The 20,315-nt window shown below is 36.0% G+C and overlaps 1 protein-coding gene across 2 annotated transcripts in view; it reads left to right on the forward strand.

Annotated features, from left to right (window-relative positions):
* TTLL12 (Tubulin tyrosine ligase-like 12) overlaps nt 1–20,315 on the forward strand; it is a 799,864-nt gene that overhangs the window by 488,851 nt on the left and 290,698 nt on the right. For both annotated transcript variants that reach the window (XM_068380043.1, XM_068380041.1), the window contains one exon: nt 6,830–6,941. In XM_068380043.1, the coding sequence (XP_068236144.1) occupies nt 6,830–6,941 (112 nt within the window). The remainder of the gene's footprint in view (nt 1–6,829; nt 6,942–20,315) is intronic.

Genomic DNA, 20,315 nt, shown 5'->3' on the forward strand with positions numbered 1-20,315 from the left:
TGATTTGATGGCGGTTTCACATAAAATAGAGTTATCAAGTGCACCTGTAGTGGGGAAAATGCCAAGACCTGATAAATCACCACCTCTCTCATCTCCTTCTACTAAAAGCTACAAAGTTATGACATCAAATAGGTATGATGTTTTGTCTGTTGATATTTCAAATCAACCAGTAAACTACTTAAATCAATAAAAAAATCAAGTTGAGATCCATCATCCCCCTCAAGAATTAGGTAAAAGGAATATTATTAAATCAAAAACTGTCAATGAGAAGACCTTATCTAAGATGTCTTCCAGAAAATGAACCATAGTTTTTTCCTCCAATTTGTAATGGAACTGTCAGGTTTTAAGGGTTGAATATGAAGAACTTAAACTCCCAAATTCATGAGCATTCCCCCATAATTGTATGTGTACAGAAAAGCAAGCATGATGCTAATACTCCTTGTCCTCAAGAGTTTTTTAACTATAGAACACCATATTATAAACAAGCAGGGAGCCAATGCGGAAGTCTCATATACATTCGTCGAGATGTTCCCCAAATATCTTTGTCTATTCGTACACCTCTGCACGTAGTAGTCAAATATGAAGAACTTAAGCTCCTAAATTCATGAGCATTCCCCCATAATTGTATGTGTACAGAAGACCAAGCATGCTGCTAATACTCCTTGCCCTCAAGAGTTTGTTAACTATAGAACGCCATGTAATAAACAAGCAGGGAGCCAATGCGGAAGTCTCATATACGTTCGTCGAGATGTTCCCCAAATATCTTTGTCTATTCGTACACCTCTGCAGGTAGTGGTTGTACAGATTGATATAGGGAGAAAATTTACAATATGCTCTCTGTACTTAGCTCAAAAGATAAAATTTTGTATGATAATTTAGTTGAGGTGATTTAGAAACTCCCTCAACCTTTTCATTTACTTGGAGATTTAAATGGTAGACATCCATCGTGGCACGATGTTTTAGCAAACATGAGAGGCAATATTATATCATCAGTTGTGGAAAATGAAGTTGTGGGACTCCTTAATACAGGAGAGCCCAAACACTTTCATTTTCAAACAGGTACTTTGTCATGTATTGACCTAACAATTGCAAGCTCTAACTGACTTCTCGATTTTGATTGAAGAATATTAGATGATTGGCATACTAATGATCATGCACCAATCATTATAAACACCAACAATAATCCACCTTTACAGAGATTGCCACAATGGAAACTTGACTTGGCAGACTGGGATAGATTTCATGAGCTAAGCAAAATTGAAGGGAATGCAGAAGTTTCAAAGTGTTGATGATGCCATAGACTTTTTGAACAGAACTCTCCATACAGCAGGAATCAATTCGATTCTCAAAACCAGAGGGCTATTCAAATAGTCACCAGTCCCTTGGTGGTCTTCAGAATTAACTGCCTAGCACAGAGCCACAAGATCTTTAACTTGATTGCGTAGAAGCCATGCCGAGGAGAATTTGAAATGTACAAGAAATGTAGAGCACAGTTCCGCCATGCAATGAAAGAATCTCTGCATCATTCTTGGATATCTTTTGTTTCATCAGTCAACAGTAGAACACCCCTGTCTCCTGTATGGAGGAAAGTAAAAAAGATAGCAGGTAAATTTACCCCCAGCCCACCATCAGTGTTGAAGGTGAATGGTCAGTATGTGACTGGAGCAACTGAGGTTTGCGATGCATTGGCTGATCATTTCTACAATGTATCATGCAAGTGTGAAGCAGCTTCTGGTCACCAGCATTGAAGCATTGAAGAACAGGACATTTTAAATTTTGCAACAGGAAGGGAAGTATATTACAATTCTTATTCTACAGAAAGAGAATTTGATTCAACACTTGCTACTTGTAATGATACAGCCCCTGGACCTGATGGAATTCCATATGTAACTAGAGTGGGAGTGGGTGGGTCGCTTCTTAGCATCATTATTTAGTTTTTAAGTATTAGATCACAAAGAGTTGTTGTTGATGGGCACCATAGTGATTGTAGAAATGTGATATCTGGTGTTCCTCAGGGTATTGTTCTTGACCCATTACTTTTCATACTATGTAAACATGACATGTGGTTTGGCTTAAAAAATAAGCTTGTTGCATATGCAGGTGATACCACTCTGCATCCATTCTATCTTCTGAATGTAGATCTGGGGTTACTGAATCCCTTAATAGAGATCCAACTAAAATTAGTGCTTGGTGCAAATTATGGGGTATGTAGTTGAATCCTAACAAAATTTAATGTATGATTGTAAGCAGGTCAAGGACAGTGACTCCTCAACATCCTGTTCTTAGCACTGATGTTTCTTTAACATTGTATGATTCTTTTAAGATTTTAGGTGTGATTCTTAACAACCAATTTACTCTTGAGAAACACGTTAAGTCTGTGTCTTCTTCAATTGCACAAAAAATGGCTTATTAAGAAAGTCATCTAAGATTTTCGGTGATCAATCTATTCTGAAGAAGTTTTAATTCTTTCATTCTATCTTGTTTTGAGTATTGTTCTCCTGTCTGGTGTTCAGCTGCTGATTTTCATCTTAGTTTGTTGGAAAGGAACTTTCGGTCTATTAAATTTGTTAATCCTGATCTAGATATTAATCACTGGCACCGTCGTTCAATTAGTTCATTATGCATGTTGCATAAGATTTTTTATAATCCTGACCATCCTTTACATTCAGATCTTCGCGGACAGTTCCATCCTGTGTGTAATACTAGACATGCAGTTAATTATAATAGTCAGGTATTCTCCATCATGAGGCTCATTACCACACAATATTCTAGAAGTTTTATTTCAGCTGTGACCAATTTGTGGTATGATCTTCCTAATCAAGTAGTTGAATCAGTAGAACTTCAAAAGTTCCAACTTGCATTAAATGATTTTATGTTGAACAGGCTGACATAAGTTTTTATAGTTTATATATAAAATATCTTTTTTAATACTGGTAATGTTTTTTGAATATTTTATTTTAATTGTTCATTACTTCTTATATCATTTATTTATTTCCTTAGTTCCTTCCCCACTGATTTTCTCATGTTGGAGCCATTGGCCTCATAGCATCCTGCTTTTCCAACTAGGGTTGTAGCTTAGCTAGTGATAATAATAGAGAGGCACTTGGTAGAGCACAGACCTCTGCCTCGGCATCTTATTTCTCGACCTTTTACTCGACCTCGCCATTTGACCTTAGCATGGATTTTTATACACTCAAATATGAACCAATTTGAAGTCTCTGCGACAACAATGTCCAAACGTATGGCTGATTACATGAATTACATTTTGCTTGAACTTGACCTTCCAAAGTTTAATCCTTTTCAGCTTTTTACATAACAGTTAATCCCTGCTAGTTTCATTACTCTATGATTAAAATTGTGGGCAGGAAGCTGCTCGCAAACAAACAAACACACACAAACGGGGGGCAAAAACAATGGGCTATTGAATTATTTTGTCAATTGAGTGTTGTAATTTTCTCTCAATCACTGACATTCTAACTCCTCAAAATGATATGGAGAAATCATCAACAAACAATGTCAAGAGAATATTTTGAGGAATGACAGAGAATATGTTATTGATGATTAATGAAAATAGGGTTACACTTAGCACACTACCCTCAGGACCTCCCCCTTCCTGACATTTCCTCTCTGACAGAGTTTCACCTACTCTAACTTGGAAAAATCTATTTGAAACAAATGCTTGAATGAACAATGGTAGCTCAACCTTCAACCACAAATTATGAATTGTGAGTGGATTTTAGGTTTTTGACAAGCAAAACTGTTGTCCATTTCTCTTGTATTCAGGGAGTACATCCAGATCTGGATATTTACATCAAAGGTCAACAGATCCCGTTTGTAAGTAAAGTTAGATTCTTAGGATTGATATTTGATTGTAGGCTTACATGGGTTCCTCACTTAAAAGCCTTAAAAGTAAAGTGTCTCGAGGCTCTGAATCTTTTAAAAGTTTTGTCCCATACATCATGGGGGGGCAGACCACAAAACTATTTTATAATTATACCAAGGCCTTAATTTTTTTTCAAAAAATAGTTATGGGTGTGAAAAATACTCCTCAGCCACCCCAAATCGACTAAAAGTTTTAGATTCTATATACCATATTGGTATCCGATTGGCCACAGGAGCCTATATAACTTCGCCTATCCCAAGTCTCCATATTGATGCTTGAGTGTTAAGTATGGACCTTTACCGAAAGTCTTCTATTGTTCAGTATTGGTATAGGTTGCAAAGACAGCCTATATTTTTTAGCCTTCACATTGCAAATCTTGTAAGGCACTCAACATACTTTGAGCTGCACCCAAAATTTCCTCAACCTTATGGTTTTAGGGCGAAACAATTGGTACACAGTTTGGATTTAAGTGGAAGGAAGGTGATTCCATTTAAGACATCAATCCCTCCATGGAAATTACTCGAGAAATTTTTTTTAGATGTTTTAGTGGTGTTAAGAAGAATGACTGACTTAAAAGCCAGGTCTCTTTTTAGTAATGCAAGGAGTGTCTTTCAAGCTTTGGAAGTTTTTCATTCCAGTAACCTTTTGGTTTTAAAGATTTTAGAAGGTATTTTTATTATTGGACTGTGAGGTATAGCAATTCTATTTCGCTAGGTTCTGGCACACGTGGGTGTGTCTGGAAATAAGAAGGCAGATTTAATGGCAAAGAATGCTGCACCTAAGTTGCTACCAAGATGGTATCCCATTTTCTGTGATGATTGTTTACCCAGCATTAAGAATTTGATTCAAAATAATTAGCAACAGCATTGGAATAGTTTAGCTGAAAATAAAGTGAGAGAAATAACGAATGGTATATCCCTTTGGAAGTATAGCATGATGCCCCGAAAATGGTAGATTACTGGTTGGTGTTCGCATTAGTTACACTTGGATAACACATGAATTTCTGCTAACTGGCCTATACCAGCCATGTTGCGATGACTGTTTGGTACCCTTGACAGCGAGGTATTTGGTGTCGGAATGCTGAACTTATAGTACTAAAAGAAATAGATATCTGTTTGAGGGTCAAGGTGAAGATGGCAGGTTGATCCTTGCCAAGATTCTTGGACATGATTTGTGGTATTTTGCTAGCGGTAGCGGTAATTTTAGATTTGTTCCAGAAGCAGGTCTTCTGAAAGCCCTGTAACTTTTATAATGACATCGTTTTTATGGTTTTAATTGTACATTCCTTTTTTCTTTATTGATAACTAAAAATAATTTTGATTTTTGAGTTGTGAAGCACCATGGTCAAACAGATTTGAAATTTCCCTTTACAGTCAGTTAGCTCAATGTCAAAGTTGTCAACTTTTTTTTTTTTAAGGTTACCACTAGTTCTGACTGCATTTTTATTGGAAATTGAAAAGGAGAGAGTAATATATATCAAGCTCTCTGGTTAGGCTATTTATGAAGAAATTGCTTTAAAAAATAAAAAAATTTTATTAACAAAGAAGAGCGATGGAGGAAAAAAATTTTATAATGCAAACAAATCCTGTATGCTTTGAGGGGAGCATAGCTAAAACTAGAATAGCCTGGCCAGTCGTTTCTCATTAGAACTTGAAATACTTCAGGTCCTAGTTATGGAAAAAGATCCAAGTTTTATGCAGCAAATTTGTTTATGCAAAATCTTTATCTAATACAGTCAACACATGAAATATTGTTGAGAGTACTGATTAAAGGAATTATGGACTAATGATAATTTGTAATAATAAAAGCTATACTGAATAAACGTAAACTAAAATGAACCGGGAAAATGTTAGTATTGGAAATAAAAAGCAAACAGAAAAGATGAAATATGGAAAATTAAATATTCTATATTTTATCGAATGTGGACTAAAGTCTGTTTTTTCATTTTTAATTATTTAAATTAAAATGCTTGTAATTTAGTGTGTAGGAAGGAATAACATATTATTCAAAGGAAAAATAAGATAAAAATAATTGGGTAAAAAGGATGAAAGGAAGGAACAAATTGGAGGGATATTGAATTAGAATTTTATGTAAAGAAAGGGTTGAGGGAAATCCTATTAAAGTAAAAACTAATCATAACCAAGTTATAGATAACATTAAACTTGATAATAGAATTGAATAATTAAATTTTAAAGATTTAGAATTGTGAAGACGTAAGAGGGAATTTTTAAGAAGTTTATTTAGAGTTATAGATGATTTAGGAGTTTGTTAAGGAAATTGTGAGTTAAATAAGGAAGTTATGTAAAAATGGGAGTTTGCACAGTACTTTAGTGTACAATTACTGAAATAAAACTTAAAGTATAATTGGTGGACTACATGAAACTATGTAGTACATTATTTGTGGTGTTTGGCGACTGTACGTAGGCTGTAGTTAGTTTATTAAAGTACCAATATTCTGTGGTATTTTGCCCTGTGTTGAAGTTTCTGTCACCTAACCCTTGAGATGATGGAAGACTGACTGTACTAACAAGTTTCACAATCTGGAGCCCGGTAATCACTATCAACTTATTTCTACCAATTAGGCAAGAAGTCTGGAAGACAAATACAGGTGCATCTCACTCACACCATTCTTATTGTCACTTGTCACTAACTTGTCCCAACACTGGGCTAGTGGCCTAAGCCCATTAAAAGGAATAAAACAGAAAATAGTTTTTTGGGAGGAGGGTGTAGTATCAGTATAAGCTAAGCTTCAGAAGGAAGTGATGTAAACATCATACGAGATTCATAGAAATAAGTAGTTTTAAGCTAATTTCAAATGTATGTATTTAAAATTGAATGTAGACTTCTTTGCGGTTTATGTATTACCAAGTTTTTGTATTGTTGATAATTTATTGCACCTCTGTTATGCACTGACACATTCTGTATTCATAAGTTTTTATTTTTCAGGGGTGAGGATAATCATTGGATAGTAAAGCCATGGAACCTTGCCCGAGGACTAGACCATACAATTACTAACAATTTGAATCACATACTACGTTTGCCAAGTACTGGCCCCAAGGTAAATTAAGAAATATTTTGTTGGGTTAGAAGCATTGGCAAATATTTTTACATCAGATACATGTCCTATTCTCAAAATTACCCTAAATTATTGTACAATACAGTCTAGTTAATGTGAAATATTCCAGACCAACTGATGTTTAATTCTTGTGATAAAGGTATAGAACAACATATAGCTGTCAAAAACACCATTCACTTTATTTGCAATGCATTTATAAGAGATGGAAGCAATAAGTAAGGTACACTACAGGATGCTAGGCAATCAGTATTTCTCTGGCATATTCCCTCTTAATGAGAAATAGCCTTGACTTGGTTGCTTGGCTTCAGCATAGAACATTATTTCCATGTTGAAGTCTTGTGACAGCCAAGAGGACTCTCAAACTAGGAAATACATTTTTCCTCAGTTCGACTCAAAATGTCTCTCGAGTACTTTTTCTATTTTTTATTATTACTTCAGCTTCCTTCTATTTTTTCCATGGACTCCCCCCCCCCCCCTGATGTCCAACCTCTCTTCTTCTCACTTTCTAGATTATGGGGAAGAGATGTCATTGCTGGAATTGCAGTTATTTTGGAAGCCAATTGTGAGAGCTGTGGTGGTTTTGCCAACTACTGGATAATGTTAGAACCTCAGAAATGTCGATATTTTCATATTCATATGCAGGACTATGCTGTCTCACAGATTCTGGGGCAGGATCAGTTTTTAAAGATAGGACACTATGTTTTATGCCCGGTTTGCTAGCAAATATGATTAGAGTGGGAATAATTGTATTCTTACAATGCTCTTAATCCCATCAATAAGTTTGGTCTTCAATTGAGCCAATTTAATTGGGTGGTACTATCCCTTCAGCAGTAGAGTAAGAAGTGGACATTTGGGAGTTTGCTCGTACTGGTGTCATTAATGGAGGAATCCATTCTATGAGAGGCTAATGGAGCCTCTTTTAGGATGTCACCCCTCTTACTGAGAGAATGCTGTAATGAAGTCAGTTGGCTTTACTTTGGAACATTATTTTAACCTTGTAATGGGCAAGATGACTCTCAAACTTGGAAATATCTTCTTCCTCAGTTTGGCTAAGAATATCTCAAATATTTTTCTTCGCTCTTATTATTACTTGACAACCTTCATCTTTTATCAACTCTCTCCCACCTTGCTGTCTAACTGCTCTTCCTCTTTTCACTGTCTAAATTATTGGGAAGGGATACCATTGCTGAGATTGCGGTTATTTTGAAAATCAATTGTGGGAGCTGTGGTGGTTTTGCCAATTACCCAATTATTTTTAGACCAAAGAAATGTCAAACTGGTCCATGGTTTCTAGTGGTTGTCTGGATTTCTTGGATATGGCTCAGTATTTTGTCCATTTGTTTTATGACTATGATTAGAAGGGAAATGTTTGTATTCTTGTAATGCTCCCAGTCCCATCAAGCAGTTTTGGCTTACACTCGAGCCATTCTAATTATGGTGGTACCATTTAATCATGGTAGGGTAGGGTAGGGAGTGGACATTTGGGAATCAACTCTCACTGGTGTCATGTGTGGAAGAATTAATTCCAGGAAAGGCTAATAGGAGTTTCTTTCAGGGTGTCAGTCTAGGATTTTCTTTCCATATGACCTATTTGTTCCTATGCAAAAATAAACCTCTGTCATTTAAAATGGGATATACTGTACTCTAGCTTGAAGGCTGGTACGCTTGATGAAGAATCACTTTGGATCTGGTAACCAATATGGCATGCCCTACTGACCCGTGTGTCGGGTTGACGGGGTGTGGCTTAAAGCGGGGAACCCACTCTGCTATTTTTTTTCCTTTTCTTTCAGAAGGAGTGCAAAGCAAGTGTATGTTATAAGGACTTGTCCGTGTGTGTAAAGACGTCCGTGTGAGACTTTCATAACTTGTTTTGAAGTTCATTCTTATCCTATGTGTCTTTCCTGGGTAGATGCTCCTTAGAACTCCCTTGTGCTATTGGTCATCCTCCCAATGGGAGAAATTTCATTGACGAAAGAAAAATTCTAAATGGGATTGTTCTCCTTCTGGGTCAAAGGAGAAGTATTCCAGATTTCCTCCTCTGACTCTGTAAATTCCCTTGTCTGAGCCTTCATTGTCAGGTTTTGCCACCAGGCCAACTGGCAAATGGCGGCGACAATGTATTCTCCAGATTTATCCTGAAGACAGATTCTTTTTCCCTCCATTATGAGGTAGATCTTAAGTTAAAGGCTGATCCCCCACACTACTTTTTTATCACTGGTCATTGCGTGTACTCCAACTGAAGCTTGGGCCATTGATTTCACTACCCTAAAATACTCTGAACTACAACTAGCTCTTATTTTCTCACCTCGGATTTCAAAGTGAGTTCTCAGGTTATATGCTTCTGGGTTTGCCTCTTGAGTTTTTTAGAGCAATCTGAGCATTCACTTCAATGCATGTAATAGCGCACAACAGAGCACCAACCATTGCCTGAGCTTGCTCCGTTATTAACCTTGCCTGACACCATACTATTGCCTTTCTTGACATACCACTTTCCTCCACTTCGTACAATGAAGTCTAGCCTCCCACCTTGAGGGTCACGACTTTGTGATTACCAAGATATTTCAATTAAATCTTCCCCAACATTGTTATTAAAAGTGATCCATCGGGAAAGGGGTAGTCACAGAATTCAACGTTGTGTGTTCATTCCTAGGCCAGAGCATCAGTATCGTAGCATGGTGGGCCATCATCAATAACAAAGAATGCGAGTTAAAGAAACAAGTTTGCCTCCATATCATATAGGAAATGTGAAATGTGTCAGCCTTATAGCAAGTTAGTGGTGTGTGTGCCAAACCGCAATCTGGTAGCACATTAGAGGTACGTCTGTCAGTCCCCAGTTAAGGTGAGCACCCCACAGTCCTTCATGGTGTGTGACCTCAATCTTCGCGTCCTCGTCCTTTACAGTCTCATCTAAGTAACAAAAAATTTGTTGAAGACCTTGTAACTAAAATGGACCTCTCTCTCAATATTGATTTCACCAGTGTTTATAAACTGGAACCCTGGGGAGCAAAATATCTGGCAGTATAAATGAAAGTTTTAGAGTACAGTGTTGTATTGTGCAGACATTTTTTGCACTATAATATAGATTATGAAGACTTATTCAACCTCTTAAAAACTTTTTGAAAGATAGAAAGCATAAAATTGTAACTATGAAAAGACAAAAAAGACTTTGATGCCTACATAACATATTTTGGGGTAACAAAAGCCAAGCATGCTTTTTCTGAGGTAAAAAGTGGTAGTTTTTCAATTTTCCTGTTGTGCAAAATTGCGCAACATTCGAAATATCTGGGATTCAGAATATGATCACATCACTGTACTAAGTTTGAAGTATAGGAAATGGCTCCATAGGTCAAACCTGAACCAGTTTGGTATGTGGTGTCATACAAAAACTTAATAATATTATTAAGGGATATGAAAAATAAAGTAGGCTTTATTTCTTAACCCTAGAACCATATTGCAGGGAGAATTTCTCCCGTGTGCATGTGGGTGACGCGGGACTCACCCACTAGGAGACAAAGGAGCCCACTCTCCTTCCCCATACAATCAGTTCCTACTGAGACAAGGTGACAGGTGGGTGCGCTGTCCTGCTCTCTGTCTGGAATTTTCCACAGAGGTGGAAAGCTTGTTATTTAGGGAGATTTCTACCCTGCATACAGGGTTAACATAAAGAACAGATTAAGTTCACATATCATCATTCTAAAGTTTACGAGTTACTCTTTCAATGTTTATTTTGTAATAAACCTATTTTGAAGTTAAGCATGTTTTTTTTTATTTTAAAAAAAATCTAAATTTTTTCCAGCAAATGGGGAGATTTCCACCCTGTGTACAGGGTTAACAAAAAGTACAGATTAAGTTTATGTATCATCATTCTAAAGTTTAAGATTTACTCTTTCAATGTCTGTAATAAACCTGTTTTGAAGATTTGTAAGCATCTTTTTTTCAAAAAAAGGGTAAAATTCTCCCAGGGATGTGGTTAACGTCCATCAAAAAACAAAGAGGTGGTTCTTGGGTTAAGGAAGTTTCAAATTCTATGGTCTCTGTCTCCTAAGGAAAGCTGGCAATGAACTCAGGCAGTCACTTTTTAATATTTTCAAAATCCTCTTCATCAGATGTCATCCAGAGTGCTTTGCCTCACCATACATTTAACCATGCAAAGGCAATTATTTTTTGTAGTGATTTCAATGAGTTCTCAGAAAATTATATACTGAAGAGGTGCCTTACTGGAATGTTAAAGTAAAAAGGCTTAAAGTGAGTAATAATGCAATTTTATTAGTTTTTCAACATATCAGCCTGACTATATCAAGATCAGACACTTGAACATTATTGTCAAGAAATTCCATCCACTCTCTATGCAACGTTACAAGTGTTATGAGTTTGGACATGTTAATATGAAAAGCACCAACAAAAGAAGGTATTTTAACCTTTCCAAGTTCCATGATGTTCCTACAGAATGTAAATTAGACAATTTTTGTTTTATTGTGAGGGAGTTCATTCTCCAAACTACAGAGAGTGTGTTAAATACAAGATGGAGCAAGCATAATTTAGACCCAATGATGAACATATCACTTTGGGTTCAGCTAGAAAAAGATTTTAAGTAATAGTTCAACTTTTGCTGGAGTGGCATTCAAACCAGTAGATTCAATAGATAACTTAAAAAGTGTTTATCCTTCAGCTGGTTCAGAATCCTGATAATGTCTCATCCTTATTTTCAAGTCACTCAAAATCCAACCATCTGGAGAATTCTGTTCCTGCAACCTCACTAGATGCAAATAAATGAAGTCTTCCAGTGGGAAAGTGAAACCTAACTCCCCAACTATTGGCATTGCTGTGAAATTATTTGATAAGGTAACTGAAAGAGCAAACAACAATATTACAGAAAATTACCAAACCAAGCAAAGTGCCCTGATTAATGTACAGTACAGATTTAACATACTAGCCAATAAAGACACTACTGAAGACACAGAAAATCTTTCCAAAGTGGAAATGATTGAACTTGAACCCCCTACATCAAAATCTGTGTGGGAAAAGAATGTGGATTGGAAAGTACAACTCCTCCAAAATAAATAAAACAAGTAATGAGGAGTGTTTAGCCCAACTGAAAGAGGCTTCCTCTATCATCAATCTACAGGATGGCTCAGTTATTAATGTATCTTCATCTCCATCTGAACCCAACCTCATAACTAATCAGGCTCCCAAGTATGTGGTAGAGGTTGAGGCCATCAGAATCCATATGATTCTCACTTAGCTGAGAAAAAATCTAATTAGCAATACTCCTCTTGACGAAATTAATCCATCGCCGGTTGAAGCATAACTACTAAGTCAATGATTACGCAAAAAGCAATAACGAAGGCACACTTCCTCTTGAAAAATTTATAGAAAAGCTTAATTAAAATCAAGCCATCTTCACCATTGTTGATTCTCCTTGGGTCTCTGATCCTGAGGTAGAGAGAATCAAGATATTAGGAGTATGATATATGGCTTATATGAATATGAAAAACACGTCTAATGTGCAAAATTATCATTAATCATAGCCAAGTACACACACAACAACAACCTACAATGGTGGAGATTGGTTGATTTCAATTCTAAGTACAAAAAACCTGAATTTGACATTTATAAGTATGGGGGAATTGTCATAAATTTTTCTCTCTCTTTCTGATTGAGTTGCTAAATCAATGGAACCTCAGTTTCTTGGGCCCAGGATTGACTCCCCTGCCAATCAGAACCTATTATCTTTGAGTTGATTCCCCCTTGGGTCTCAGATCCCAAGGTATGAGGAGCATAATATATGGCTCATATGACTAAGAAAAACACATCTTAATGTAAAATATTATCATTAATCATAGCCAAGTACACAACTTATCAATAAGCTACAATGATGGAAATAGGTTGATTTCAGTTTTAAGTACAAAAACCTGAATTTTCCAGGTATAGGTTTGGGAGAATTATCATCAACTTTTATCAATCCTTGTTGCTGAGTTACCAAACAATTCTTCTTCACCCAAAAGGTTAACTACTGCACTGTAATTGTTCATTGGCCACTTTCGCATGGTCTTCCACTATCGAGCGATAGAGTTCTCTTGCTTGAGGGTACACTCGGGCACACTATTCTCTCCAATTTCTCTTTCTCTTGTTTTGTTAATGTTTTTATAGTCTATATAGGAAATACTTACTTAATTGTAGTTACCGTTCTTAAAATATTGTATTTTCCTTGTTTCCTTTCCTCTCTGGGGTATTTTCCCTGTAGGGGCCCCTGGGCTTATTGCATCCTGCTTTTCCAACTAAGGTTGGGAGCTAACCAGGTAATAATGATAGTAATAATAATGATAATAATAATGGAAAATCAGTTGCTTGGGCCCGGGTTTGATTTCCCAGCCGACCAGAAGCTATTATTTTTTAGTTGACTCCCCCTTTGCCCTCTCATCCCAAATAAGAGAGAATCCAGTTATTAGGAGGAGGAGTATAATGTATAGCATATGTATATTTGAAGGGGCTAGGGTTCGATCCCAAGTATGAGGTAGAAATTTATTTCTATTTGAATACGATATTGTGTTGATTTGCATCCATATTGACTCATTAGGGGTAATTCCAACTAAAAATAGCTATCAACTGTGTCACCTAGTGGGCCAGGAAGTCGGGGAAAACTCACTGGTAAGAGAGTAATGTTTCGCCAGGTAAATCCTGAACTGCAGGTAGCAGTTAGGTTCCGACTTCTTTTAGATCCTCTGTTGGCATGGTTGGAAGCGACCTGGCCTTTCATTTGAAGGGGCTAGGGTTCAACCCCAAGTATGAGGTAGAAATTTATTTCTATTTGAACATGATATTGTGTTGATTTGCATCCATATATATATATATATATATATATATATATATATATATATATATATATATATATTTATATATATATATATATATATATGCATATATATATATATATATATATATATATATATATATATATATATATATATATATATATATATATATGCCTATGTATATGCATATATGATAGATAGTCACAAAAGGAAAAAGGAAAAGACTAGATTAGAATTGATACTTTAGTACGTTAGTGACATCGATACACTCAATCGGGAGAATTCATATACATGAGTTTACATTACCAATACAGAATAGGTATTCCCAGATACATGATGAAGTGGAAGTAAGTAAAGAAGAAATGAACAATACTTCAACATATTATTTATTGGAATCAGAACAAGAGATAGGTCGAAAAATTCCTAAAGATAAAGGAAATTTTTCAGAAAAGACCCAAAATCTAATAAAGTAAAGATTGGAAATGAGGGTAAAATCTAAGAGAGTTGAAATAGAATTATCAGAACTATCCAAAACAATAAACAAACTAAAAACCCAAGACATTAGTAAGCACAATCAAACCAAAATTGAGGAAACACTAAAGATAGGAAGAAACATCAAATAAATTAAAAGACTTGGAACAAGGTCCTTATAGGAGTTTGCCTTGATTGATGGAAATGGAAATATCAACAATAGAGATGGAGTGATAATAATTTCAGAGGATTTCTATACAGTGCAATACAATAGTGATGTAAGAAGTAACTTTGCCAGTAGAAATAATGTAACACCTAAGCCGGTGACAAAAGTAACAGTAGGAGAGGTATAGAAAACAATAAAAGGCATGAAAAGATGCAAAGCAGCAGAAGATGGCCTAATAATTTATATAATAATAGGTGAAGATTTCATTGCAGTAAAACTCGCTGAACTTTACACAAAATATCTGCAAGAATGCTCTATACCTGCAGCTTAGAAAAAACTTTATCACGATACTAATTCACAAAAAGGGAGACACAAATAACCTGAAAAATTTCATCAGAATAAATTTACTCTGCATAATATATGAAATATTTACAAAGATCATATTAGGCCAAATAGAAAGACAGCTAGACTTCAATCACCCAAGAGAGCAGGCAGGCTTAAGAAGTGGGTATTAGACAATTGACCATATCCAGCTAATTAACCAGATAATGGAAAAATTAACAATGTATAACAATCCACTTATGCATTGCATTTATAGACTTTAAGAAAGCTTTTGATTCTGCCAAAACTTAAGCAGTAATGAAAACTCCTCAGGTAAGAAATAAGAGAATTTTATGTCACAACATTTGAAGATATCTATACAGAAAGTACAGCAATCTTAAAACTGCATAAAGATAGTGAGAAAGTTCCAATTGGATAAGGAGTTAGACAGGGAGACCCCATCTCTCATAAATTATTTACAGCATGCCTAGAAGTTTTTGAAAATTAAGAATGGGAAAATGAAGGAACTAATATTAATGGGGGATACCTAACCAATTTAAGATATGTAGATAAAAAAGGAGGAATTGCAAAAATTGATAAAAGATTTACATAAAGTAGAAAGGTATGACTCAAAATGAATATGAGTAAAACTAAGATATTGTTCAATAAAAATGAAGAGACAACTAATAAAGGTCATGGATGAATGTAGAGATTGTTAATGAATATACATACTTAGGATAGCCAATAAGTTTTTGCCCAGGACACAAAACTGAAATTAAAAGAAGGATAAGCATGGATTGGGAGAGGTTTTGGTAAACAAAATGGTCATGAAAAATAAAACGCCTCTTTCTCTAAAAAGAAAATGTATCAGTTTTACCCGTATTAATGGATGCATCAGAAACTTGTAGCCTTACTGAATCCGTAAGACACGAGCTAGTTACATCTCGAAGAGCTATGGAAAGAATACTGGTGGGAATAACACTAAGAGAAAGATGAAGACCAACATGGATACAAGAGCAAACTTTAGTAATAATAATAATAATAATAATAATAATAATAATATTGTAACAACATGCTAGAAAAAGAAATGTACATGAGCAGTATAATATAATTAGAATGGCAGATAAGAGATGTACGTTAGAAATAACAGAATGGGATCCTAGAGATAATGGAGTGGTAGCAAAAAAGAAGAAATGAACAGTAATTTAACTAAATTTATATCGGAATCAGCGCAAGATATAGGTTGAAAAGTTCCCAAACAAGACCAAGGAAAACCATCAGGAAAGACCAAAACCCTAATAAAGAAAATATTGGAAAAAAAGGTGGAATCCAAAAGATGAAATAGAATTAGAAGAATTATCTAAATCAATAAACAAACTAAAAAACCATGATATTTGTTAAACAATCACACCAGAATTGAGGAAACACTAAATAAAGGAAGAAGCAGACCTGTGACATAGTGCCTGCAGATGTTTGCTTTAAAGGATGAAAATGGAAATATCAACGAGATGGAGTGATAAAAATTGTAGAGGATTTCTATACGATGCTAAACAATCGTGATATGATATCAAACATAACAGTAGGAGAAGTAAAGAAAATATTAGAAAATATTAAAAGAGGTAAAGCAGCTGGAGAAGATGGCCTAACAATTGATTTAATAAAAGATGGAGGAGATTTCATAGTAGTAAAACTCACTGCACATTACACAAAATATCTGCAAGACTACTCTATACCTACAGCTTGAAAAAACTTTATCATTATAGTAATTATCAAAAAAAGAAACCCAAAAGACCTAAAAAATTACTACCCAATAAGTTTACTCTCCTTAATATGAGAAATATTTACAAAGATCATATTAGGCCGAATAGAAAGACAGCTAGACCTTATTCAACCACGAGAGCAGGCAGGCTTAAGGAGCAGGTATTCAACAATTGTCCATATCTCTGTAATTAACCACTGTGTATGACATTTATAGACTATGAGATAGGTTTTGATTCTGTCAAAACCTCAGCAGTAATGGAAAGAGCGTCAATCAAAGATAAGGAATCATTTGTTGGAACAATTGAAGATATCTATACCAGGAGTATAGCAATCCTAAGACTACATAAAGTAAGTGAGGAAATTTTTTTGTTGAGAAAGGAGTTAGACAGGAAGACCCATCTCCCCTAAATTATTCACAGCATACCTAGAAGTTTTTAAGAATTTTGATTGGGTAAATGTAGGAACTAATATTTATGGAGAATATCTTATCAACTTGAAATTTGCAGATAACATAGTTGTGTTTAGTGAATCATGGGAGCAATTACAAAAGATGATGAAAGATTTGAATAGAGGAAGCAGAAATGTAGGACTGAAAAATGAATATGAGTAAAACTAAAATAATATTTAATGAAAATAAAGAGAGGCAGGAAATAAGAGTTATAGACAAACCTCTGGAGATTGTTAATAAATATAAATGCCTAGAACAAGTATTTCCCCAGGACACGAGATCAAAATTAAAAGAAGGCTGAGTATGAGATGGAGAGCTTTTGATAAACAAAATGAGATTATAAAAACTAAAATGCCATTCTCTCTAAAAGGAAAAGTATTTAATCAAATGGTCCTACCAGTGTTAACTTATGCATCTGAAACTTGGAGCCTCACTATACCCTCAAAACATGAGTTAGTTACAATTCAAAGAGCTATGGAAGAATGAGGATGGAAATAACACTAAGAAACAGAAAAAAAGAGCATGCAGTATGGATAAAAGAGCAAAGTAAAGGATCTTCTAACAACATTTACAAAAAAGAAATGGACATAGGCAGTACATATAATGTGAATGACATAATAGATAGACATTAAGATTAACAGAATGGGTCCTATAGAGATTGCAAAAGAATCAGGGGAAAGAAGAGAAGACAATCGATTGATAAACTGAGAAAGTTTGTGGGTGTGGACTTGCACAGAAAGACAATAAACAAATGGGAATGGAAGGACATATCGAAGGCCTTTGTTCTCCAGTGGAATAGTAATGGCTGATGATGATGATTATACACACACACACACGCACACACACACACACACATATATATATATATATATATATATATATATATATATATATATATATATATATATATATATATATATATATATATACAGTATATATATATATATATATATATATATATATATATATATATATATATATATATATATACATACATACATACATACATACATACATACATACATACATACATACATACAGTGGAACCTCTACATACAATTGCCTTTACATACGATTGTGCCAACATCCGAAGTAGAATTCAATCAAATTTTCGTCTCGACACCCGAAATCATGCTTCAACATCCGACGTACCATACGCGTAGAATTTTCTCGAAGCGTCGGTCGTAGTTTCTTGTTTACGCCGGTAGACAGCAGCACGTTGGGGACACCATTGAGCGTTGCGTCGGTCAGTTCTCTGTTCTCGTGCGCATCGTGTGGTTGTCCTCTGTTCGGTCCGTTATTAACAGTGCTTATTATCTTCCTTTTCTCACATATCATTTTTGATTTTACGTATAATCATGGATCCTAAGAAGCTTGGTTTCGGTACAGGTATTAGTAGTGGTGAGAAAAGGAAGAAGGCAATGCTTTCATTAGAATTGAAGCAAGAAATTATAGAAAAACATGAGCTCGGTGTGCATGTGACTGGTCTGGCAAAACAATATGGCCGGAATATGTCTACGGTCTCGACGATCATCAAGCAGAAGGCAGCCACTAAAGCAGTCAAACCCTCGAAGGGGATCACCATTATTTCAAAACGTCGCAGCCCTACCCTGGAAGAATTGGAACCACTTTTGTTAATATGGATAAAGGACAATACGATCACTGAAACGATCATTTGTGAGAAGGCCAGCACTATCTATTGTGACTTGAAGGTGGCGGGCTCTGGAGGTGACGTGGGGGAGAGTTCAATCAATCCTACAACGAAGGAATTCAAGGCGTCTCGCGGTTGGTTCAAGAAATTTAAGACGGACCTGGATTCATTCAGTTGTTCGGCACGGAGAGGCTTCAAGTTCGGTTTGCCGTGTAGTTTCACTATTCGATGATGTCTGCTTAACCCATTTCAGGAAAATTCTGAAAAGCCGTACCAAGCAACTTTCTCTCAATAGTTTTTTTTAAAAATTTACAAAGCGGTTTAGTATTCGTGATGAAGAGAGAGAAAGTGAAGCAAAGAAAACCAAGATTGATTTAAGTGAAAGCGATGTAAATTAAAATTCAAAAAGAAAATAAATGTCAAAAAATATAAAAGAAAAAATAAACAAAAAATAAATAAGATAAGTTAGGTTAAAGTTCACGTAGTGTAAGTTAGAGTAAGATACGGTACGTTATTGCAGTTACCATCTCCATCACCTGGCCAACCGTCCCTCTCCTGCGTAGCAAAGTCTACACCTGCGTTGTCCTGTCTCTAAGGTAAAGTGATAATAAAAAACCCTTTTTTATTTATTATTTCTTTATAATTATCCTTTTTTACATCTCTATTATACAATGCAATACAGTGATACCTCTGGATACGAAAGTTTCTGCTTACGAAACATTCAGGGTACGAAAAGCGATACGAAGATTTTTATGCCCCAGTATACGAAAAAATTTTCAGGATACGAAAAGCTTACGCGATCCCAACTCGTCACTGATAGTAATTTTAAAAAGCGCGCGCCGCCAGACTTTGAACTTGGGTAAACTCACAGCCTCCCGCTCACCCATTGGTTATCTCCCTACTCAGATGCTAGCTGACGCCATAAGATCCTGCTTTCCTATTGGTCGGCAACTATCCCACCTTGCTTACGCACGGGCGTTCATCTCTCTCTCTAGCTTTTCGTTCCGACTGTGGTATCGTTAACATTCACTTCGTGTGCTTTCGCTTGTTTGACGTAGTGTTAAATACATTCGTACGCCACGTGTTATCGTTATTAAACATTCTTTACTGTGCTCTGTACTGTATTAGTGTTTACTACATAGTATATAACGTACGTAGTGTATTATTGAGCTTAATACTGTAGCCATGGGTCCCAAGAATGTTGCCGAAGGAAAGAAGACGACGATGCTCTCGATGGAGACGAAACTCGAAATCGTGAAAAAGTACGAGTCTGGCATGCGTTTAAGTTCGATCGCCAAGGAGTATGGCCGGAATCCGTCTACGATAGGCACCATCCTGAAGCAGAAGGTGGTCATCAAAGCAGCGACACCTTCTAAGGGCGTCACTATTTTCTCCAACAAGAGAACCCACGTCCATGACGAGATGGAGAGGCTGCTTCTTGTGTGGATCAAAGACAAAGAGATCTCAGGAGACACCATCACTGAGACTACAATTTGCCAGAAGGCCTCCGCCATTTTCGGTGATCTCGTGCGTTCTCAGGCCGAAGAAGGGGCAGGAGAAGGAACATCCCAGCAGGAACCCCCAGAGTTTAAGGCTTCTCGGGGGTGGTTCGAGAAATTCAAAAGAAGGACTGGTATTCATTCAGTGGTACGGCATGGGGAGGGAGCCAGCTCGGACACGAAGGCCGCCGAAGCCTTTGTTAAAACGTTTGAAGAGTTGACTCTGC

Source organism: Palaemon carinicauda, chromosome 9 (genome assembly GCF_036898095.1).
Source record: "Palaemon carinicauda isolate YSFRI2023 chromosome 9, ASM3689809v2, whole genome shotgun sequence".
Taxonomy (NCBI): domain Eukaryota; kingdom Metazoa; phylum Arthropoda; class Malacostraca; order Decapoda; family Palaemonidae; genus Palaemon; species Palaemon carinicauda.